The sequence below is a fragment of the Vigna umbellata genome, chromosome 4 (assembly GCF_029865625.1).
Source record: "Vigna umbellata cultivar VRB3 chromosome 4, Vumbellata_1.0, whole genome shotgun sequence".
NCBI lineage: Eukaryota > Viridiplantae > Streptophyta > Magnoliopsida > Fabales > Fabaceae > Vigna > Vigna umbellata.
In genome coordinates, this window is record NC_142168.1 from 25,083,509 (window position 1) to 25,109,419 (window position 25,911).

At 31.3% G+C, this 25,911-nt stretch overlaps 3 protein-coding genes across 5 annotated transcripts; 2 read left to right on the forward strand and 1 right to left on the reverse strand.

Moving 5' to 3' along the window:
* Positions 1 to 327: 327 nt before the first annotated feature.
* On the reverse strand, positions 328 to 3,493 carry EMB2394 (Ribosomal protein L6 family). The gene is made up of 3 exons (XM_047324738.2): positions 3,358 to 3,493; positions 2,093 to 2,401; positions 328 to 794 (listed from the first exon to the last, which is right to left on the reverse strand). Exons 1-3 carry the CDS (start codon positions 3,390 to 3,392, stop codon positions 458 to 460), a joined length of 681 nt encoding a protein of 226 aa, XP_047180694.2. The 5' UTR covers positions 3,393 to 3,493; the 3' UTR covers positions 328 to 457.
* Positions 3,494 to 8,152: 4,659 nt separating this feature from the next.
* Positions 8,153 to 10,299, forward strand: LOC124847281 (Heavy metal transport/detoxification superfamily protein). Its single transcript, XM_047324735.2, has 3 exons — positions 8,153 to 8,403; positions 8,824 to 8,905; positions 9,769 to 10,299. The coding sequence occupies exons 1-3, from the start codon at positions 8,398 to 8,400 to the stop codon at positions 10,095 to 10,097; spliced, it is 417 nt and encodes a 138-aa protein (XP_047180691.1). The 5' UTR covers positions 8,153 to 8,397; the 3' UTR covers positions 10,098 to 10,299.
* Positions 10,300 to 21,937: 11,638 nt separating this feature from the next.
* LOC148199675 (heavy metal-associated isoprenylated plant protein 39-like) lies at positions 21,938 to 22,993 on the forward strand. 3 transcript variants are annotated; one of them, XM_088111993.1, is made up of 3 exons: positions 21,938 to 22,092; positions 22,281 to 22,359; positions 22,472 to 22,993. In XM_088111993.1, the coding sequence occupies exons 1-3, from the start codon at positions 22,084 to 22,086 to the stop codon at positions 22,723 to 22,725; spliced, it is 342 nt and encodes a 113-aa protein (XP_087968119.1). In that variant the 5' UTR covers positions 21,938 to 22,083; the 3' UTR covers positions 22,726 to 22,993. The 3 variants fall into 3 exon arrangements, with proteins under 3 accessions (XP_087968119.1, XP_087968120.1, XP_087968121.1); XM_088111994.1 differs by having other exon boundaries at positions 21,967 to 22,092; positions 22,284 to 22,359; XM_088111995.1 differs by lacking the exon at positions 21,938 to 22,092 and having other exon boundaries at positions 22,197 to 22,359.
* The last annotated feature ends 2,918 nt before the right edge of the window (positions 22,994 to 25,911 follow it).

The following is a 25,911-nucleotide window of genomic DNA, read 5'->3' on the forward strand; positions in this document are numbered from 1 at the left end:
TTTTTCAAAATGAATTTTGAATGGTAGCATTAGACTTTTCAAGTATAAACATATCATCTTGTAACCCATATGTTTCAGAAGTGGATAAAATTAATTTAATCCATTTAAAGTTAAAACTTTGTTCAGACAATCATATATATCTTGCATTAAAAAGTAGCCGTTTTTCTAGATGGCATTTATTAGTTTGAACAGCCACACTCAGTGCTATTGTTGAAATTTATCTCAAGATAACAAAAAAAATCTGATTATCATGATAGATTATCCATCAACAGCTATTATATGCTATAATCACAGTTCATGATTGCTATGCTATTAAATATCATATCATAAGCATAAGGGACTCAAACTTACCTCAAAGAATATGAATTTCTCTTGGTATATATAACATTTCCATTACTAACAAATGAAAGAAAATAACAGGAGAGAAATGAAAATGGAAAATTGAAAAAAAAAACCATTACTTCTTCTTCCCTGCTTTTCCTTCCTTTCTCCTTACAATTTCATCAGCATATTTGACACCCTTTCCTTTGTATGGTTCTGGGGGTCTCCATTTCCTAATAGAAGCAGCAAACTGGCCAACCTCAGATTTGTCAAACCCACTAACTGTGATTCTGGTGTTTTCTTCCACTTTCACTTTGAGGCCGTTAGGGATTTCCATCTTAACAGGATGAGAAAATCCAAGATTCAGCACCACGTCGTTTCCTTCTACCATAGCACGATAACCCACACCAACAAGTTGAAGCTTCTTTTCAAAACCTTGAGATACTCCAACAACCAGGTTGTTTGTAAGCGTCCTATAACATTTATGTGTCAGGTATGAATATATGAACAAATGAAATACGACTAAGATTCATATTTAAGCTACGCCAGTCAAAACTGTGATTTACTCATACAAGAAAAACTCTCATAATTTAAATGGAATGATCACAACTGGAGAACTAACATCAATAATAGCATTATGTCAAACCAAGTAATGACAACAGTTAAGTCCCCCCAACAACAAACAATAGTGCGTATCTGCAAAATGTATTGCTCAAATTTGAATGCTTCGAATATTATTCACAAATCCAGGTAAGAGTCTAACTAAAATCCTTTGCTACACTACCATGTCTCAAGCTCAATAGTAAGAAATAACCAATCTCTGACTACCAAGGGCTAATTGTAAAAGTTAATTGCAGTGAGCGTGAGATCAAGTTTCTCAACGCCAGCTATGAAAAGCTGCAAATAACAAAAGCTTTTCATTGAATTACAAACGTGGTGAGAAAGGGGAGGGGGTTGTGGGGAAGAGCATGGGAACCATCAAAATGGGAGTTTTCAATGTGAGCTTAATGGAACCTTATCCCGAACTTTATTTGTTACTGCTTGTTGTAGAAGGGAGTAGTAAAAGGGAAAGAATAAGAACTATCAGGATATTCTCTGAATTCATTACCATGTAATATTGTAATCAGAATATTCCTTTTAAGTGATATCAAGTGCAGAGTTCATTCCAGGATTTGAATCCATGGAATTCAGGTCACAAGGTCAGATAACATCCTTATTGTTCTATTAATGCTTACCCTTGCCCTACAACATTCTAATTAGAATCACATAATGGTATCGTGAAAAAAGAAGAAGTTATCAAAGATGTATTCAAGATCACAAAATTCCCAAATAATACAATCATCACGAAACCACTAAATTATGATGATTAAAAATAGCATTGCCTAATTGACAAGTCATCCATTCTATCACTACCTTCCAGTCTTGTTTCTAAGTAATCAACACAATACTAACTACCAACATCTAGCTCAAATAAATTATTGCCATGGCTACTCACAAAGCTACAAAAAAGAACGAACAGTAGGTTATAAATTTACTACTATCATTATGCCACAAAAATTGGTTCATTATGCAACGGACATTAGCAGCAAATATCCTATTTCCATGTCAGCAAGCAAAGTTTTTTTTTTTCATTTTCATCTCAGTGTGTTTACAAAAATAATCTTGAAAAAATGAGACAACGGTGCAAATGTAATAAGCATGTATCAAGACAAAATGAAAATTTAATACTCCCGAATCCTAACTGAGAAAGGAGGTCAGCAAAATGAAGTACCTAAAAAGCCCATGCATTTGATTGGCTCTTCGGGTTTCAACTGCCTTTCTAACCCTTAAAGTCCCAGTCTCTTCCCTCTCAACCAACACTTCTCGAGGATAAGTTAATGCAAGTTCACCCAAAGGACCTTTCACTTGTATATCCTGTCCTTCCAAATTGACCGTAACATTTGATGGCACAGTAATTCGTTGCTTCCCAATTCTTGATTCCTTACATTCTACAGTTTTTCTAACGAAACCAACTTGAGCGCCAGGAACACTAGACACTCTGAGCTTATTTGTCTCACCCACGAAAACAGTCTTCAAATTGCTGAAATAAGAAAAGACAACCAGTGAGATTTCTCAATCCTATATAACATTCACTGATTTAAAGGAGCTTCTCCTCAGCCAAGAATTATATCAATCACATGAACAAATTACTAGGAAAAATAGAGAAAAACAAAAAACAAGAGTTCTGTAAATAGACACAAGGCCATTTAATTCGACATTTCCCTAAAATTTAGAAGTTATTTCCCACTTCATAGCTTGTAGTCAACGTCCAAAAGCACTGTAAAGTACGACATCCAACTTGAACATGAAGCAATCAATGAAGTGGGCACAGACAATAATCTCTCAAAATTACTTCTATTAACAGCAAAATCATGAATACAAACAATTACATTCCCAACTAATGATTTCATCAAGAACTCTCTCTAAGCATGCTCATTAAACTTCTCTTCAAGTCTACATGTCGCTGGCAATGTAAAATAGAAAATTCATAATCATTATTCTTCACATACTTACAATACCACTAAGAAGCATTTCATCAAATATCCTCAAAGCAACAGCCAATTCATTAAGATCCAAGCACAGATTCACAAGATTATTATGACTGTTATCATTACCCACGAGCAAATCATTTTGAAGACCAGATTGAACTGAAGACCCACAATATCTTGAGCCATCACATAGTTCTTTACGCCCAATTGAGACTGAGGCACTAAGAGCCATTCAAGTGAAAGAAAAACACATTCAAATGTTGAAACAGTGAGAGAGTTCAGAACAGTCGTATTTCTCAAAGTTTAAAACTGTGCTTGCTCCTACGATAAAGGAGCTAAATCCCGTAAAGGGTGTTTTTTTCTTCCGTGAAATGTAATATTTGATAACCATATAACCGACATTGAAGATTGCAATGTAAAACTAAAAGTGTTCCAATACAGAGCGAATTGAGAAAGGGTAGTAGCATAAGTGAAGCAAAGAAGAGAAAGAGAGGGTAAGAATCTTTACCTTATACGAAAAGAGGAAGTAACAGAGGAAGCCATTGTTACACCTTCCAAGGTTGTTCCACCAAGAACATAAGAAAAAGCCTTATCCAATGAAATATCGTATTTTTATTTATTTTTAATAAAAGAGTGATTGGTAATTTGAAATAACCCTTTTTGGTCCAAGAAATGTTGATGAGGTAACTCCTATTGGGCCTTCGATTATTCTTTTTGGGCCAAAAGCCCAATATGAGTTTAAGCATTAGTATTCCCTCCAATGAAACAATAGTGACATTATTCTATTTCAATTTCTAATTGTTTCACAAAAAAAGATATTTTAGTAAGTTGAGCAAAATAAATTCTTTTAAGTTGAGATATATCCTACTTATTGTCAAAAAAATATATTTTAATAAGTTGTGTAATTTTTATCCTCTATATTTTCTCCCGTTTACCAAGCCTAGAATGAAAAAAATAAATCTTTTTGACTCATCAGTAAAGTGAAATAATTATTTATCCACTATCCACAAAGCATTCAAACGTTCTACCTTCTTTACAAATACATTAAATATGAGAATCCAATTGATATAATTTAAATGTGTGAAACACAAATTAAATAATTACATTTAAGAAAAAACCTTAAGTGGATTTGAGAATTTAAATATTTTTTACATTATCTTCTATCGATCTTGTTTACATTGTTATCTCATAATATAGTATTGTCCATATAGTAAAATTATTAATGTTTATAATAACTAATTTAAAAATTACAATTAGAATTTACACAAGAGTGTAAACATCTTTAATTGATAATTAAAATTCTAACACATTGATGTAATGAGTTCCTACTTTTCTCTGAAACTTTTAATAATGAGTCTATTTTTAGATAATTCTAAAAAGATATAGAGTTGATAGCTGATAATATTACGAGTTAAATTCAAAATTTTAAGACAATAATTTTATAGATTTTTTTTATATATATAATGTTTAATTCTTTTTTATTTTTAAAGTGGTATTTATATTCACATTTGAATTTTCATTATTTACCAAACCTCACCATTATTATTTTAATAATTTTTTATACCGTTTAATTACAAATTTATCTTTTATTACATATTTTTTTCTATTAAAATAATCACATAATCAATTGTCAACATTTTTTTTTCTAAAACTTAAACGGTAAATCTTGATATTTGACCAATGTAAAATATAATTGCTCATTAACGAAAAATCATCTAAACTATGTTAAGTGTTGTTTTATAAGCATTGGGTACACATTTGAGCTATTCACACTTCTAAAAAACCTTGAATGGAGTAGCCATGAGTTCAAACATGAAAACACTCCATTTTTTTTTCATGTAATTTTAAATCGCGATCTTTTTTCCTATAAGCTATTGTTCTCGTATGGAATTGAGTCACCTGAATATGCACGCTCTCCGCTACGTTCGTCTGGTCTCCGCTACGTCCGTCTGGTCTTCTCACAATCCTTCCTTCTGTTGGTCGACGTTCGTCCATTCTATACATCTGGGAGGGTACCTGTCAAAGGTGCTTAAGTCAGTAAAGGTTCGATCGGTTGCTTAGGTATTGCAATAAATGCGTAATTAATGAATCTGCGTACCTCTTATCTTGGACCTGTATTTATAGTTTTGGTCATGGGCCTAGGATTAGCAGGGCCTTAATCACGACCCAATCCAGAGCCCAACCCTCTAATCGATGATTTACCTTAATCATCTCTGCAGACCTACCTGTTATGACCGTTTAGTCTTGGTGCTCGAGTCTTATCGGTCGTCCCATGTGTTTTGTCTAGAGTCGTCCGAGAGTCGTCTGGTACAATTATTATATTAAGTTGATCAATATGGGTTACTAGTACTTATAACCTTATATGTTATTCATCATAACATGCATGAGAAGCGTATAAAAGAAAAGTTATGCAAATTATATAAATAATGAGATGCATAAAACATGTTAATCAATTATGGCTTTTTTTGGTAAGATCCATTATGCTTTTGTTAAGAAAAAGACTTTTGAGTTGTTTGAGTGGTAAAGTAGATTTTGCCAAGTTGGCTCAGCTCAGGTACTGTTCTTGATCTAAGAGTAAGTAGCTGAGTTTGTGCAAGATACTTCACAACTTTATGCTGTAAAGTGTGTTTGCTTTAAAATAGGTCTAAGTTCTTCATTCAATACACATACTGTTCTCTGCTTTCAACACTTCTTTATGCATATCAGATTAGGTCAAGTACTTGCTTCCTTTCTTCACATGCAAGACCATGGTTTTACAGAGAACTTTTCAGGATCATTACAGAACATTCTTCCTTTATCAATAAGGTTTAACATAACAAGTTAGATTTGTTTGTGATGTAACTGCATTATTTTTGTTAAAAGACAACCTATTTTATTATTTTATTCATTTCAAGGCAATTTTTATCTTTGTTTATCGTAAACGTCTTCTGATAACTGATTAAAAATAATATCCAAATATTATAAAATAAGAAATTTAAATAATATAGAAAGAAAAGATTGGCAAAATTAGTATTTTATGATTTTGGACAGAAAATAATGTTATAGTTTCTTATAAGAAGATGCTTATAGTTTATTAATACCAATGTTATAATTTTTCATTTAAATTTATCTATTATTCACCATTTTCTTAAAAATAATTCATAGTGGATAAAAATATAAAATTAAACGTGATATAAAGAAACTCGTAAATTCAATATTTAAAGTTTTGATCAATAGTGATGTTAATTCTTTTATATATATATATATATATATATATATATATATATATATATATATATATATATATATATAAATAATATTTTTCCTTAAATAATACTTTAAAAAAATATATCCATTCATTATTGAATAGATATAACATTTTTTACTTCAGCCCGATCTATCCGATTGATTAACGTTTAGACACTTTTTTAATTATTTTGATTTCGATAAGAAAAATAATATTTTGATATCCAATTTTTTTATATTTATTTAATACTGTCTTTTTTATATATTTTTTAAAAAAATACAAAAATTTATATTTTATAACTATTTTACTTTTATAATATATATTAAATGAATGTAAATATTTGTCATCCAATACTTCTTCCTTAATATTTTTGTTAAGTTTTGTTTGAAAGAGTTATATACCTTTTTCTGCAAAGAAGCTCTTGTGAGGAATATTATGAAACCAGCTTTACTACAGAAGATCGTTATCTGCCTTTTCTGCTTTGATTCCGAAAGTGCCTTTGCATGTGAAAAAAAAAATATCAATCATTTTATAATATTACTTTTTAAAATTTTGACGTTAAAAAGTTAATACATTTTCAATAATATTTCAAAATTATATTAGAAGAATTTATTTCATTTTCCTAATAAAATAATATAATATTTTTAAAAACTTATAAGCATTTCCAACCGTTATGCCAAATAATTTAGTTTGTGATGTTACATGCACCAACCTCCAACTCCAATATCTTTTAGGTACGTGATTGACTCTTTCAAGATTCAAAAATCATCTTTTGCATCCCTTAAAGCTTATACATATAATGCTGAAAGATGTTTAAATAGAGACCCAAAATATATAAAGAGATTATTATTCATACATGCACCAGTTGTATATGAAATATTATACTTTCATTATTCAAAATAATGTTGAGTTGTATATCACCAAGATTGTCCATTTCACATTATAAAAATTGAGTAATAATAATAATAATTAATCGATCTTCTTTGCTTATTTCAAAAGTTTTTATTACACTTCTTTTGGTGTGCATAAACATAACTACGTACTCTTTTTACATATTTAGTTACTTACACTACAATAATCTCATTGAATAACTATAATTTAAAGACCAAAAAATCAATCATTATATTTATTAAATTAGACACTATTTTATAAAAAATTAAACAGTTTTCATTACCAATTAAAGACTAATTTAAAATCTAATAATAATAAGTATATAAAATCTTAGTAAGAAATTAATTTAAGCTTTAATTCATAAAATAATATAAATTATTTTAAATACTAATATAATTTAGTTAATATAATAACTAATTATATTTTTTATCTATAAATTAATTATTATTTAATGATTTTATTGAAATATAACTAGTTAATCAACTAAATATAGCGAAATGGAATTGTTAGCGCTGCAAATTTGTATAATAATTTATAAGTGAATTTTGTTAGTGGTTTTAATTATATCATTTAAAAAGGTTTTTTAGTCGATTTAAAATTTTGCAAAATCTAACTTATATAATAATTAGAAACTTTAATCTAATAATTAAAACTATATAATTAAAAGTTTTAAGAAAAAATTAATGTAAATCATCTCTATTTTTAAGAACAAGGAGACCATATAAGTATGCGGAATATTGATAAGAAACACAATAACATTATTTTTTTCAAAATTACAAAATCCCTTAAAACGACAAAGATACAGTATAATTTAGCCTATGATGAATCTTGATTTTCCTCATTCTTACATTTGACACCTCTTTTATATACAAAAAAGAATGGCAAAAAGGGTAAAGAGAAAAAAAAAAGCATAATTATTTGAAAAGAATGGACATTATAATCTTTGTAGTTAGATATTGATTACATGTAACCCACCATGCAGCTGGGTGAGTTTACAAGCACTGCAACATATGCAGGTAGAAATGATGGTGTGTACATGTGGAAGAAAGAAAAGAGAAAAGGTGTCTACCATTTTCATGATTCCACTGAGAGATGTTCAAATGGTCCATAGGTGGTGGCAAGTCAATGGAGACAGGGTGAGACTGTGTGCCTCAAAATTGGGGAGCGTAAGAGAGAGGAATCCACGCTTTTGTTTTGCCTCACCCCACGCGTGAATATACTATACTCTGCTACCTTTTCGGGTTTCAAACCCCAATCATCCTTTTTCACCATTACTCTTTAAAACACACCCTTCACATTGTTTCTGTCACCCTGTTAACACCACCATCTTCTCTTTCGTCTCTTTCATCCAACACCACAACACAACACATTGCTCTCTTCCTTTTTCTGCAAGAAGGGTCGCTTCTTTCAGTTTAATCTACACCATCAAATATGTCTGTAAGTCCCTTTTTCTGATTACATACACACAAGCTTAGAATGGTTTGGTTCATAGCACTTGTTTTTGCATTTGAAGAGCAGTTAATTAGGAGTTTATGACTGAGATTATTACAGTGTGTCTACTGCATCATTGGATTTGAGTTGTAGATATAGTTCAAAGATACTTCTAGAACAATGGTGGGTCGACCCACTTATATTCATTTGACATGTTTTTTTACTGAAAATAATGTCTCAAATGGATGTTAATGTGCCAAAGTTTTTCTTTTTCGTACTTTTACTCTCAAAATAACAGTTGGTTTTTCTGCATTACTGCATTGGAATTTCGTGAAAGCAAATTTTCATCTGATATTTGTAGTACACGGCTTTAAATATTATTTGGGAAAGTATTAAAAAAGTACTGACAAGCGTTTCTCTTAGCAGAATATGATAGAGGTGAGAGTTCCAAATCTTGATTGTGAAGGATGTGCTTCAAAACTAAAGAAAGCTCTCTTCAAACTTAAAGGTACATTTTCTGGAGGCTATGGATTGATTGAGCTGGTATACATGGGCCATTGAAGGGTAACGGTTGTGTTGCTTATCTTTGCATTTTGTTTGGGCTTTGATTTCCAAAATCTCCATGTGCATTTCTCACTTTCCTTGCTAAGTGTTAAACCATAAGTCAAGAATTTGGTGCACCATACCATTCTGGGGTCCATGTACACCTTCCTGTTGCCAGATGGGTTCCAAATTTCTTCAGACATGTTTTCCAATCTAACAAATTAGGTTGCCTCTCTGTCACACCTTAACCAAACAACATTAGTTGTCATTACAAATGAAAACAAAACCAGTTCTATAGTCTTACAACAAATTCAAAATGGACCCTTCACATTATTGTAATTACTAGTTTATTAATGTTAATTATTTTGAGGTGAAAGGCTGCAAGTTATATGCAAATATACATCTTTAGCTGTTGTTCCATTACTTCTTATAATGTGTATTCTGTTACATAGATAAATGATGTCTTAAAGTGTGCAACTTTTCGCTTTTGCTGGTGAGCAAAAATGAATCACATTTTTATGTTCATGAAAAGTGAACTCATGAGAACACATGACATTATGAGCTCTCATTCAGCATGAAAATAAGCATACCCAAAAGCAAGCAAAAAGTACTACAAAGTGACTTTTTCTTGGGTCATCAAGCACCGTATGTATAATTGAGTTAGTCCCGTTTTTTTAACTACCATGTTTTGAAATTTAGCTTTTTTAACTCACAACTTTCTATTTTTTGTCAAATGAACTGAAGTCTATCTGTCAAAAGAGTGAGTTAGTAGCATATCAGAATGTGTTATGTATTAGTTTTTGAAGTTGTTGAATGTGTGATTTACAGGAGTAGATGAGGTAGAAGTTGAAATGGAATCACAGAAAATAACAGTGAGGGGCTATGGCTTGGAGGAAAAGAAGGTTTTGAAGGCAATCAAACGTGCAGGGAAAGTGGCAGAACCATGGCCATTTCCAGGGCATGCTCATTTTTCTTCATTTTACAAGTATCCCAGTTACATTGTTAACCATTACTATGATGCATACAAAAGTGAAGCTACCAATGGTGTTCACAGTTTCTTCCATACCCCTGCAGTGTATTCAGTTGCTGTGGCATCTGATGAAGCATTTGCTTCTCTCTTCAGTGATGATAACCCTCATGCTTGCACCATAATGTAATTGAATTAGATCAGTTTTAAGCATACTTTTTTCCTCACTTCAGGTTAGTTTCTCTTTCAAGAGAAAAAGAAGAAATTGAGAGTGAGACATTTTCTCCTAGGAAATTAGAGTTTGTTTACTATTGGTTGATTTTTTTTTTGCCAATTTTCTTGAGTGTATCGTCTTGTGCCTCCTTTAAATATCCAACGAGCTTCTTGGTTAATTTCTCTTTTGTGATGTTGTGTATACAGTGACGAGACTGTGGAAAAAAATTAATGGGAAGAAGTATGGTAAAAGAGAGAGTAAAAATATGTTAATTAATTTGTATAAAGAAACATAGAAAGTTGTATTACTTAATTTGATATTAAAAGACATAAAATTTGTGTAAAAAAATAAAGATAGAAAATACGTCTCCAAACTTTCTTCTGAATATAAGAAGTTATCCATATAAGAAATGCTTAATTTCCCTAATGAACACATCAAGTTCGAAATTTGTAAATGAAAAAGAAAAGTGATTAGTTTGGTCTATCAAAAATATAGTAAAACACCTTCTTACACATATACACACTTTAACCTTTTCTTTTTCCTTTCTATACCTTTTTGAAATATTAGGTGAGTACTTTTTCGTTTACATATTTAAAAATCTAAGGGCATACTTCTAGAATTATAAGCACATTGTCATACTATTTTGATAAACTTTTCAAACTTATGAACTAAAAATGACATCAATATAATATATTAAAAAAGAAAAATATTTTCATCTTGATCGAGATATTGAAAATCTTAAGCTTATAAGATGCGATTTTTTTAAAAACATTGCACTTTTCCAAGCCTCGTGTAACAATGGTAAAACAGAGTAATTAAGTGTCTGTAATTTGCCATATATAATTCTTTGGACCTCAATACTACTTGGGGGAAATTGTTATGGACCAACTTGAATTGGATCCATGTTAACCTAACACTTTTTCTCAGCAAATTACAATCCACTTATCTTCTATTAAGAGTAGAGTATATAGTTTCTTTTTTTAAAATTAAAGGGAAATCAACGAAAAACAGAGAAGGAAAGATACCTATAAAGAGTGGAAAGCTTGAAGAAGAAACAATTCTTGGATGACGAAGAGAAATCATTACATCTTGGTTTGTTATTATCTATAAGTTGGTTTAATACCTATTTTGGTCTCTCGATTTATTATATGGGTTTAAATTGGTCTTTTTTTTCTCAAAAATTCATAAACGTTCCATGTTTTGTAAAAAGTAGTTCAAGTTGATCCTTTCTTCTTACGATGTTAAAAATGCTAACGACAGAGTTGTTTTCCTGGCCAAAACTGAATGACCTGTCCAATTAGTCATTGCGTGGCAAGCTCAGCTAATGAGGGATTGCCATGTGGCAATCCCCTTCCCACTCAAAACTAGAAGCTTCATCACACTTCTCCTTCTTCTGTCATCATTGTAACTTTCATCACAGTTAATCAATCATAATGAATATCGAACTACACTATAGCCTCCATCGCAACTTCTCCTTCGTTGCCTTTAGGTTAAAATCATTTCATGATTTCTCGCTCATTGAAGGTACAAATTGAATTCTGGCAAAGAAGGCAATGGAATTTTGATGAGAAAAGTTGGAGACAGTGAAGTTTTGCACTTGGGATTATACTGTATTATTATTCAGTTCGGAGCAAAAACTGCATAGTAGAATCGATGTTGACATGTTAATGAATCTTTTAGCTTAAGTCCAAACCAGTTTATGAAAGAATGAGCATTTTAGGATTGAGGTTGCAGAAAGGGAACAATTGTTCCCTTAAAAACACTAATGACCAATCTTCCACAATGAACAATTTATGAAATCAATAAAAGAAAACCTTTCAGAGAGATTCTTCCTGGTTCATTTACCCTCAACCGTCTGTTTAAGTGCAAAACCCTAGCTTTCTCAGCATCAATAATAGACTTCATCAGCTTCACAACACTCTCTAGCTTCCCCTTCGCATTCACCACAACATAATCAAAATTCTTCAAAAGCTTCATCTCCTCTCTCACATGGCTGCGCTCTGAATATCGACCCTAAGAACAAGGGCGTACTGGAGCAACTCCTCCCGCTCCACCATCCCGAGAAACTCCTCCTTCGAGACAAAGAGGTAGTCCTTGTTGTCGACTTCGGTGGGGCGGTGAGGGCGCGATGTGGCGGTGACGACCAAGTAGAGGCCGCGGCGGGCCTCGCGGAGGCGCGAGATAAGGGTGTCTTTGCCAACTATTGGGAATCCAAGTGTGAGTCCAAGTCCCACATTGGATAAAAATGAGAAAGTAGAGCAATATATAAATGTGAAAGACTCATTAACTCATTGCCTTAAGGTTTTGGGTAAAGAGTGGTGTCGATCCCTTATATAGTTGGCTCAGATGTTATTGGTGTTTGTGTAACCCATAGAGGAACCTCCTCCTCGATTTTCCCAACAGTGGTATTAAAGCCTGGTTTGTCTTAGTGACCGGCTCTATCCAGGTAAGCAAGTTCTGTTAAGATGAATAGCGGTTGGAAAGGGTTACTCGTGGTTGTGATTCTGTTGGAGGGAGAGTGTACCTATGTGGAAGGGACTCACCCTTGAGGAGGAGATTGTTGGGAATCCAAGTGTGATTCCAAGTCCCACATTGGATAAAAATGAGAAAGTAGAACAATATATAAAGGTGAAAGACCCATTAACTCATTGTCTTAAGGTTTTGGGTAAAGAGTGGTGTCGATCCCTTATATAGTTGGCTTATATGTTATTGGTGTTTGTGTAGCTCACAAGGAATCTCCTCCTCGATAGACCCAACACCGACACCACTAGGGCCGCTGATGACGATGATGAGAGGGTTGGGGTTGGGAGAGAGAGAGGGTCAAAGCTGAAGGGGGAGCCTAGGGAAGCTTCCAAAGGATGGAGGAGATCGACGCCAAGCATTTAAGATCGGTGCGCTCCACTCCACCGACTTCTTTCTTGTCGTGAGAACCCTGGCCTCCAACACTTCACCTATGGTAATCACGTCATTAAGTTTTATTTTTAAAATTGACACCTCAATTCATCTCAGAGTGTCATAAACTGGACAGCTAATTCAATGGTTGCCAGGAGAGCAACTCTGCCATTGGTTTTTTAACGCCGTAAGCAAAAAGGATCACTTGAACTATTTTTTAGAAAACATGAGACGTTTATGAATTTTTGAGAAAAGAAGGACCAATTTCAACACATCTAATAAACTGAGAGACCAAAATAGGTATTAAATCATATTTCTTTGTAGTCAAATTATAAATTCTTTGTGTGCATATACAAACATGTATAACAATCAAGAACAAAAGTACTATGTATGTATGAATATGTAGGAAGAAAATGTATTGTTATCCTCCTCAATAGTTTTATATTGTTTAAGAGTTGAGATTAAACGTAATTTAAATGTTTTTTTTTCTTTTTTCCAATTTCTAATACTTTTTTAGAAACAAAATTGTGCCAAAGTTCTAAATTTTAAAACAAACAATACATAAGATGTATGATGATTGATCCTAATAATGTCATTCAATTAAATCAACATTCAACAAAGTTCTAACAATAACGAAGTTCTAACAAAAATCGTACTTAAATCAATTATTATTAACATTCAACAAATTTGAGATGTTTTTTCTTGTATAAAAAATAAGAAAAAGGATAAAAATACGTAAATATGTAAGCTGAATTTTCATTCATAAATTTTTTTTATATTATTCGTTAATTCACTTATACCGTCAATACAATTAAATTAAATTCAGAATGCATTAAGGTAAGTTTTAACCAAATTATAAAGACAAATGCATAAGACGAAGAATATATATTACCACAACAGTGATGTGTAAAATTATTAAATAATTAACATGAAAACTTAATTACATTAAAATTTTAAAATTATTATATTAATGGAAATGCATGTTTTGAATTTGTGTAATCATGTTGGCAAAAGATATAATAGAAATTAATACTCTCCAATTTGAAAAAGTAAGTGGAGATATTGAAGGACCTTCATTAAATGATGGCGTACTCTACTATTTCATGCAGACCATGAGAGAGGTCTTGTATAAAATCACTTAGCACCTTTGAACTTGAGATTCTTGATTTAGAAAAGAAACATTTTGAAGGATTTGTGATTTCCAATATTTGGCCAACCAAACTTGACCCACTAAACTGTAATTTTCCCTTTCAAAAATTGAATTTGAATTTGCCATAATTATTCAACCACTTCACCCTCCATTGTCCTTGCATCACCACCACTGCCTAAATTGTTGGTGTTTGATAAGATCAATGGAGTGAGTTTGGCAGAAAGAAAAGAATCTCTTTTTAGTATGTAATCACTTTCATATTTGGTTTTACAGTGCGTGAGAATTTTATAGTTGCAATCAATTTAAAATTATTTTACCTTTATTTTTAAAGTAAATATATGCTATTCACGTTTAATAATTTTATCATATAAAATAATAGTTGGTAATAAATAATCTTTATAATATTAAAATCATATAATATTATATTATTTTAGTGTTTAACCGTACTCTGACAAGATTATCTATGAACAAAAAAGAGTAATTCAATGGATGGGAGAAGAACTCGTTAAAAGGAATGTCTCACTATGGTGAGTAGTGTGGGAAACTCATTTCATATATGAGAAATTTAATTGGGAGGTAGAAAATAAAGAGAAGTTCTATTTGGTGGAGGAACATTATTAATTTAGCTTGCCAAATGAGTTAGGAAAAATAGTTTGATAAATTGATGCGTAGAAGGCCAGAAAATTGAAGTAGTACCAAATTCGGTTAGATTCATGGAATAAGAGAATAGTCTGGCTGGATTATTTCAATTTCATTACAAATGTACAAAAATGGTGAGTAAATTGAAAGTATGGAAAGTAAATAGATTGTTATAAAAGTTCAATTAGGTCAACTACACAAGCTATAAGTAAATTTTATAGGAGGAAAGGAATCAATTATTTCATGTAGGTAAAATAAATTAAGTCAAGATCAGATTGTATGATGGTTAAAAAGTTATACTCTTAAGTAGAAATTTTTTTATTTTATTATTAGTTATAGTTTTTAATTAACTTAGTAATAAACGTTTTATCTAATAATTGATATCGAATCTAGTTTCAAATTTAATTTTCAATGAAAAAATTATTAAAAAAAAATTGTTACAAGACTACCAATTACCTCATGAGGACGCAAGTTAGATAAGCCAGGTCGATTAAATCATGTAAATTGAAGCAAGGGTAAAGGAAATAAAACAATCTTTTAAGAAGATATATAAATTAGTGAAATATCATTAAAAAAGACATAGTTGAGGTTATATACAAAGATAATCTTAAAAGAAAAACATTAGTTGAATTTAATTATTAGAATGGAGACGAGTAGTATTCTTTGCTTTGGAGAAAATAGCGACAACTTATTGAAAGAGTTAGATGGGACAAATTTACAGAGAAAAAGAGAAAATGAGAGGCTATAGAGAGATGATGAAACACCAAAATATACCGTAAAATCAACTTACAAAAACTTAAAAATTGAAAACAGCTTCAAGTTAATTTTATATATTGCAAAAACTGAAGTATTGTCACTAACTCAACTTTTTACTTGAAGAATTCTAATAAATAAAGTGGTCACACAAGATAATTTATATAATAGGAGAATATATAAGTGAGAAGTAGAACATGTATTTAAGATTATATTATGTTAGCACATACTAGAATACGAGCCTGGATCACCAATAAGAATTTAACAACAATTGTTTGTTATTCGGATTAGTGTTTGTACCCAACAACATACCTACTTTTAACTATACCTACTTTTAGTTCAAAAGAGTTAAAACAAAATTTTTTAGGTTTTAAATTAATCTTATCTTTTAAACACACAATGTGCTGAAGGTGGTCCTTATGGATCTAGCTCTATTGAACACATATTTCCTAACATTAATATTATGTAAATCTAGGATTGAGACCTACTTCTCACGTAAGTCGAGGTCTTCCCGGTCTACTGCAATATTGTAGTAAAATGCATATATATAGGGCATTGGGTAATATCAGTAGTTTCTAGATGAGGTAGTAGTGAAGATTTTTTTATTTTATTATTGTGTATATATAATTGATAAAGTTGGTTGTCGCTGCCTTATAGAAAAATGAGGAAAAATGTATTTTAAAGGGTTACTAATAGACAACATTGCATACAAAAGGTTTTGTGCATACATAGAAAGTGTTGCCAGCATACATGGTTTACGACTTCGTGCTTTAAAGTTTTTCACCTTCATAAGTCTTCACAAAAGGGTTTGTAAAAAACATCATGGCTTGGTATTTACAGAATCCTAATCTAGTCATGATAATGGATCGACAGTAAACATGATACATAAGGGCCGGCGGAAAATGACACATTGTAATGCTATATGTGTGTGTTCCCACTTTTTGTAGGTCCATTGATGGAATTGAAAAGAAGGATACACAGGCTTAAGTTTCACAACCGAGAATAGGGTGCGTAAATTATAATGGTGTAGAAAATTTAATCTTTTACCGTAGTTTTTACTACATACAATAGTCTTACTTCATTTAAGAGTTAAGACTTAAGACTTAAGGTAACTTAAATATTTTTTTTATCCTTGAAAATATATTTAAAGATAAAATTGTAAGAAAGTCCACACTTTAAAACAAATAATATTTGGAATGTATAGTTATTGATTCTAATAATATCACTCGACAAATTCGGGATCGAAACATTAACTCCCACCATAAAGTTGATATCGAGATTCTCAGACAAATTATCAATATCTTAACTAATTAATTAAAGATAATTGATCATTCTTCTTATATCTCGATTAGAATAACAATTGTTCTTGAATAAAACCACACGAAATAAAGTCTTTTACACGAAGAATGTCATGGAAAAGGTTCATAAGTTCAAGAAACTCCATTCAATAAAATAGAATGAGAAATATTATGGTATGTTGTCACATAAACTCTATGAGGCAGAGAAATTCGTATAATTTATCCTAGTCTAATAAGGTGAATTCAAGTAAGTGTTCCCATTTCGTAAAGTGAGATTACTCTCTAGGGTCATGCTTCCTTATGTGAAAGTATGGGAACACCAATTTTAATTATGATAGATATTTTTGGATGTATAGTCTTTGTAAATTAAGAGTAATGGATGGTAGATATTATAAAGGTTTTCAATTATGTTTCTTATAATAAGTTATAAGTTATTTATATATTTACAAGTGTAAATATGTTATAACCACCTTGATCCGAGATGTCTCCATTCATAGTTTCAATATTATTTGTCAGACCCATTAAATATCCACTCAAAACCCCAGCTGAGTGGAAGACAAGTGTCGAGGAAGGGGAGCTGGAAAACAGAAAGTGGAAGACAGGTGTGAGCAGTGGAGTGGCCGTTCGATTTTGACGGTAGGAGTAAAACTCTAAGTTTTCAAAAATTCACGCCACTCTCTGCATGCAACCATCTTCTTCAACCTTCTGAAAATACATTCTTCTCCTCCTTCTCTCTAAGAAATTCTCATCTTTTCTTTCTCCGATCATCACTCAGACACCATTTCCACTCTTCCGGTGTCAAGGGCTTTCAATTGAACCGATCGGTTTGTGAATCTGAGCTGGTAAGTTTTTCTCTTCACTCAGCCGTGTGGTTTCCTGGACATGCAAACCAAGTTCTGGTTTCATGTGTTGATCACTCTTCTAAAATGAGTGGTTCTGATAGTGTTTTGATCTTTACTTGGTTTAGTTTCAGAAGTTGTCGAGCGTTGAGGGTAGAAGGATTTGTAGAGGTGAACCAGTAACCATATCTGTGAGCGTTCGGTCACGTTAAGAGGTAAGGGAAGCTTATTTAATTTAATTTTATTCTTACTTGGAATGATGACATGTTTGTGTGAATATTGGATGAAATATGAAGTATGATTGTTACTATGTTTTGGCTATATGTATGTATAAAGATAAATGTTGAGAAATGTATTAATAAGAGTATGAATTCTGAGTATGTATTTCCATATGAAAATTGATGTTCGTCACTGAAGGTCATTAACCATTCGGTTTTCTTGTGGACTCGGTTGGAACTGGATCCTTTCATTTGGAGAGCATTCTAGTTGAGGACCGAGCGTTTTCATTCTGGTTATATCTGTAAATAAGCATTCAACCAAGGATATTCGTTCCTTGTATTTGGTTATAAACTTCAGTATATCTATATGTATTTGTATATTTCGTTCGTTCTTCAACACTAGTTAAATGGTATCTTATATTTATCAAGCCTTTCTTCTATAAGTTTAGTAGGGCTCGGTCTTACACCAAGCGCTCGTACTAAGTAGTGCTGGGTCTTACACCAAGCGCTCGTACCAAGTAGTGATCGGTCTTACACCAGGCGCTCGTTCTCATTTTCGTAATCTATCTTTATAATAAGAGCGTTCGTCCAAACTCAATAGCGTTAGCTCTCTACCGTGCTCGGTCTTCGACTGACATTCGGTTTTCTTGATGTTTAACTCATTAAGAAGCTAAGTATTTATTGGCGTTCGGTTTCTTCATATGATTCTGTCAAGTACTATTATTTGATGTCCTACAATATCTGTCTCGATTTGTTTCGGCCTAGAGTCTTAGTACTCGGCCTAGGCTTTACGGTGTTCGGTTTGAACTTTCAAGAGTCAGTTCATTAAATTGGCTCACTTGGTAAATCACTTTCTATTCTATTAGCCCCTGAGAAGTGTTATTGTAATTGGTCTCTTTCACAACCCCGTTAGTAACTCTCTTGATCTTGATCTATTTCGGAACTGGAGACCTCTCGGTCTCACTCCAAGTGTTCGGTCTCGTTTGGGGTTGAAGATTAACGTTCGGTATTCGGTATCCTATGAGATCTGTATTGAAATTGGTTTGGTTTAAGGTTTTGAAAATGAAAGATGATGGAATATGATAAAGATGAAATGAGTATGAATATGAAAGAGTATTCTGGGGAGGAATGTCTCATGAATGAATATTGAAATGGTAAAGTATGAATGTGGATAAAGCTAAGCTGGCGGTTCATCCTGATATTCCGTGATTACTCGTTTCTCATGTAGAGAAGGGTAAGTCATGTGTGGGAATGGCAGGAGGTCCTAGTCCTTATGGTTAATTTGGACGAAACGGACTAACCTCGGGTGGCAGCTGTTGAGGGTATCCTAGTTACTACATCACCCGGGTGCACGAACGTCGTAGCTACACAAAATTCATACAGTCCGGACAGTCAGAGTCTAGTATTAGGCTTTGCATGAAAGAGTTAATGATTTATCTTGTTTAGTTGATTGTGTGAAATATATGTTGATACTTGAATTAAATTACATAAGCTTACCCTATTTTCCTGTCTTGTCCGTTTTGTTCGTTCGGTCGTTTGTCCTGTCGCAATGATCATCCGTGTGGATGTGAGTAGAAGGAGAAGAGTTGCTGGAAGAAGCACTAGAAGAAGATTTGAAAGAGGTGGAAGTGAAGACTGAACCTTAGAGCGTTCGGTCAATTGTTGTCCTTTTCTTTAGTAGGAGCGTTCGGTATAAGTTTATTTTGTAAACCGTTCGTTCTATAATCGTAGTCATTGTACAGTTTTTTTCCCTTTTATTTTTTAAGGTCGTTCAGCCATAACCGTACACCCTATCTTTGTAAGGCTGAGCTGTAATATTATTATATGTGATCATTCTATCATGTGGTTTACAGTGTATTTTTGGGATGTTACATTATTAATTAATACAATTTTTAAAAAGAATATTTATTCAAATAAATTTATTTCCTCTCTAATTTTTAAACTACATCGGTTTATTGTTCATAATTTGATTCCTCCTAATTTTGTTAGTTGACCTTCTTTTAATTAAAATAAATATACATTAAAAGTAAATTAAATACGTAGAAAATAGAGATGCTGAGCATAAAGAACTCCTCTCAATTACTCTCTTAAACTTTACATTTAAGAAATCCATTTCATCTTCATTGAATAATAATAAAGGAAAGAGGGAAAAAAATGGTACCACAATAAATCCACTCCAACAACAACAATAATAGCTAAGAGGAGGCCTCTTGAACAAGAAGAGAAAAAGAAAAGAAAAGTCTCAACCTTTGGTTTAAAAATTAGGTTAAAGTTCATTTTTTAACTGTGAAAGACATCAATCACTTACCCAAGTCAGCAGCATCCATGATATCCTAGTTATTTTGTTTTGGATATGTTTGATTTAGTCCTAGTGCTGTCACAGTTTTCACAAGTTTGAGGTAAGATGAAGGAAGAAACAGTGTGGTGAAAAGCATATGCCAGGAGCAGACAATCTAGGCAGAATATTTTGTATGTAACCCATTCCTATGTCTTATACAAAGTGACAATGCTTTTCTTCATCATAATTTTATGCACAACAATGGATATTTTGTCTTCATGGGCAATTCTCTGTCGGTATTCCATTGCCATTAGTAAGAAAATAATTATATTTTCCTACATGATGCATGTGTTTGAATGTCAATATTTGTCGTGTATCGAAAAACATCACCTACTTGCTAATGTTTCATTTTGTTTTGATTTGAGACGTAATGAAATTCTGAGCTAGATCTTGTATTCCATTAACAAAAGATCTAAAACTAGCTAACATTCAAACTTTTGTGCTACAATAATATAAGAAGAAAGAAACGACAAGTTCTACAAATACTTTATGACATTGTTCATAGCATTTGACCATTATTTTACTATTCTTCATGGAATATTATTCTTCAAAAAGAAACAATAAAAATATAAGATAATGTATCCTGAGTAAGAAATTCTAATCACCAACAATAAGTTAAAATAATATTAATAACATGCTGCCTTTATTTTTTTATTAATTCCTTCTTCTCAGTTTCAGTTTCCTAGTTTTTATATATAATTTTGAATCTCAAATCTTAAAAATTTCACAATGATTTATATATAATTTTAATCTCAAATCTTAAAAATTTCACGAGATAAGATATGCATTATATAAATAGATCTAATTATTATTTTTATTGATAATTATTAATTGTTAATACTTTTATTAGTGTGAAGAGTTGAATCTATATTTTTTTTTAAATTCTTCAAACTAATTTTATAATTTCTAAATGTTAAATGGAAGAATTGAACTCATAATTTTTCCTATCCTTTCAAATATCAGTGAATGTAAATTTTATTTTAGAAGTCAATTTTATAAAATTGAATTAAAAATAAATATTATTTTCTAAGAAGATATTATAATAATTTAAAACAAATTTTAATAAATTTTATTATTTGTTAAATCTATTATATTATCTACTATTAAACTATCATTAATTTTTAGTTTTATATTCGATGTGATGTTTAAATGTTTTGGACATTTTAATTTATGTAAAGATAAATGAATTACAAAATATAAATAAATATATTATCTTTTAAACCAGATTTATAAAATCAAATTAGAATTAAAGTTTGTTTTTTAAGATTAATTAAATTATTTTTTAACCAAAATAATTAAACCCTTCATTCTATTTAATAAACCTTTCACTTAGCATTAAATGAATGAAGAGAGTGATATGCAAGTCTAATATTTCTAGAACAAGGGACCAGTCAAAACGCCAAGATGGCAAATTTAACTTGATTTTCAGCAACTCTTTTTCCTCTCTCTCCAAGTTCCAATCCACCCTTTGCATTTACACATTCTAACGTGCAATGATGCAAGTTTCGTTTTCCCAAAGTTGACAGGAAAAGATACCAAGGTGAGAAAGAAAGCAAGAAAGAAAAATACTTAGAAAAACCCAAATGGCAGAGAATGTGATGACCATGTCTAAAACACTCAAAAATTTGTCCTGTGTGCTGTCGAATTGCACCATATATGCGGCAAGAAATGTGCATTTGGAGGGTCCATCTGTAGGATGTGACTTCCACAGTCACACCCACAAATAAAAAGAAACAACTCCAAAACCTCACTCACACCTTTACCCTTATATAGTACATGCTTCTCAATTTTCCCAAACTCCTTCTTCTCTCACTCTTCCTTTCACACCTCTTCAGATGGCTCAGGTACCACTTCTCATTTCACCATCTCTGCATACCCCTTTTTCATTCCTTTTGCTTCTTTTGTTGCATTTTCATTCTTTCTGTGAGTGATCCATTCAAGTGATGACTCAGAAAAGAAAATCATGTCATTACTGATCTTATTTTCTTTTTCTTCTTATGCATGTTATTACCCCTCTTTGGATCCACAACAGAAGGTTGTGTTAAAGGTTTTGACTATGACTGATGACAAAACCAAGCAGAAGGCTATTGAAGCAGCTGCTGATATCTATGGTGGGTGGTCTGGGAAAGCCAAAGTTTCTACCTTGAATTCATGTTGATGTGTAGTGAGTTGTATGAGGAAAGATTAATTGATCTGTTTGATTTTTGGTGGTTTGATCCATAGGGGTTGATTCGATTGTTGCTGATGTGAAGGAGCAGAAGTTGACTGTGGTTGGCCAAATGGACACAGTGAAAATAGTGAAGAAGCTGAAGAAAGTAGGTAAAGTGGATATAATATCTGTTGGACCTGCTAAAGAAGAGAAGAAAGAAGAGAAGAAGGAAGAGAAAAAGGAAGAAAAAAAGGAAGAGAAAAAGGAAGAGAAGAAAGAGGAGAAGAAGGAAGAGAAGAAAGAAGAGAAGAAGGAGGACAAAAAATAGAAGCAAATCTCAATGATCATCGGGTTTTTTCTTTTTCTAATTCTACTTATTTTTCACTTTGTTTTGCATATTTTCTCATATTCAGAAGCAATTGTATGCTGCAGAAATTGTCCATAGAGTCTTTTCATTTTTGATCAAGTGGGTTTCTTCTCAAATCTGTTGTTTATAATCCTTCTCAAACATGGATCAATCTTCAATTGCTAAGATGGAAAAGTTTTGAACTTTTAATAAAAGGGTACCCAGAAAATTGGCCAATGGTAATGAAAAATAGTTCTTTTTCTTCTCTTTTTACTTTTATTTTCTGATACAGATGACTGGGGAATGAAGGTATGAAAAATTGGAAATTGGCTTCTTAATTGTTATGATAATAGTAAATTCTTAGAACAAATTATTTAATTTATTTTTAATTCAGTCCCTTATTATTTTATTTATTTTTTTGGTTTGTTGTTATGCTTATGCAAGTGGGTGTTCTGACCTGCGACTATGATAATATCGATGTGTTTTGTTCCTGCTGATGAACAGAAACCAAGAAATTTGGGGTCATCAAGAAATTCCTCTTTTGGTTGTTAGTCATTTGATCTTAGCTCAATGGCACCAAAGTCCAAAATGGTTTGTGATTCATCATTTCAACAAAAGTGTTCTTGTGTGCACACAAAAATGGTTTTCAAATTATTTTTCAAATAGAAAGATCAATCCTGCATAGGATTAATGAACAAACAAGTTGGTGCACCAATAAATATATATTTGATAGTAATATTAAATTTTAGTTAACTAATGTGTGGTGATGATTTTATTTTATTCTGATAACTATAAAATGGATTTATCTTAGTAATTTATAATTTTTATTTTTTTATTGACTAAAAAATTATAAAATAGTTAAGAATATTTTAATAAAATAGTTTTTAAAGAGGGTAAGGTACAGTGACAAATGTAGTGGAATTTATAAAGTTTAAAGAACCCTTCTAAATCAAGTTCTACTAGTTTTTGTTTTTGTTTTTTTAGGATTTGAAACTCTGGAATTAATTTTTACTGAGTCGTAGTAAATTTGTATTATGACATTTTTATTCCAAAAAAATATACTCCTGTTTTACAGAAAGAAATGTACTCCTTTGTTCAAGATGAAAAGTGTACACATTTGATTTATATTATCGAAAAAAGATCTCTTAGCAACATTGAATAGCTGTGAACAAAACTAGGATATTATTTTCATCCCTTATGACTTTTGTGTTATTGGTAGTTATTACTTTTTGGAATATTTAAACTATCGTCTTGGAGATGATGAATTGAGGTTTTAAATTTATCACAGTTTTTGAGACTTTCATTAAAATATTTGCCTTGTAAAGTCTCAAACTTAAATAATAAACAATAAATAAAACCAACTATTTGTACCACTGAAAGATGAAAAAGAAACTTACATGTCATAAAAGTAAAAACAAAGTAATTGAAGAGGGCTGTATAATATTTTAAAATCAAGAAAATAACAAAAGTAGTTGAAATAGCTAATAAATAATATTATTTTCTGACTAACTTTTAGCCCAATTTAATTCTTGATTTACGATAATAATTTCTCTATTTTTAATCTTAATTTTACTTATAGTATATTTTGTAATTTTAATACAATCTTAGATTTTTATTTTCTTTTATAGACAAATATTATTTATTAATTTTTTTAAATGAATTCACAGTCTCTTTTACTTTTTTTTTTTCCTTTCAAAATCAGCCTTATATAATAAATGAGTACTCACAGTTTCTCATACAATCATTCCAATTTTTACTGTTAAGTCAATTTTATACAAGACCAACGGATTGAATATGAATAATATTTACACCTACCTAATCTGTAATAAATAATTTACATGTTATCATTACGCTATTTGTTAGATATTCATTTAAAAAACATTCAATGAATATTTTAAAATGTGATACTCACAAATATTTATAAATATTTAAAAAAATATTTTTTAAAATTTAAATAAAATATAATATAAATTAAATTAAAAATAAATTTAATTTTAATTACTAAATTTACACATAATAAAATATAAATTAGTTTTAATTTTAATTAAATTTAATTTACTAAAATAGAAATAATAGATTGTATTATATTTGTATCTGACCTATCTTTAGTTAGTTTTATTATTTGTTAGTTAACGTAACATCTCAAAATATATAATATAAACTATATTAAAGAGAAGTTACATGCATCATAAAATAATACAGTTATTCATATAGAGTATAAAGTGTTACCTTTATTGCCATCCAAAAACAACTATAAATTTAAACTTTATATAAATACAAACCAAAGGAAACTCAAAACTATACACATGATCACTATTAACTAATTCAACTACTCAGCAACATCACCTCCATCCAATGTTTGCTCGAGAGAGACATCTTCTTCCGCTGCTCACATCCAAAGGATGATCATTGCAGAAGAAGAACAACAGAACATACAAAACACAAGCACACAACAGGGTAAGCTAGTTTAAACAAAGATTAATCATACATCGAATTATTTAACTTCATATAAGCATATTATTCATTCACATCACTTAAGCCATTCACACATAACACCGCACTGACTTTGACTGTCTAGACTTAGAATGATTGTCGAGTTATGGTGGGTTGTGCACTCGTGGTGGCTTCTACTGCTTTGCAAAGTTGTTACCAATGGGTTTCACCCTACCACACTCACGAGGTTAGTCCGTTATCACTCACCTTGGGTCATACTAGAAGTACCCAAGACTAGGACCTCCTACTACTCCTCACGACATGGATCGATCCTCTCTACTTGAGAATGAAAGACCATTGGAGTTTTAGGATAACCCCCAAGACTAAGCTTCTGCATCCATTCTAAACTTACTTGAATCTAAACTAGAGATTCCACTTTGAATCACAACATAGGACACCACCATATCTCCTCTCCTTGAGGATCATGAAATTACGTCCATTAAACATACTTGAACTTATACTTTTAAATACAACATACATCAATAACCACTGATAGTACATGATACAACTTTAACTTACTTCATACAACACTCAATATTTCATTTAAAACAACTTAAGATCACACGAGAAATTGAACTAGAATTGAACCCCTCGCACAGCACACGTCTTCGCATAGCGAAACCATAAGCATCTCGCACAACGACCTAATTCTCCTTGCGAAATCCCTAGACAGAG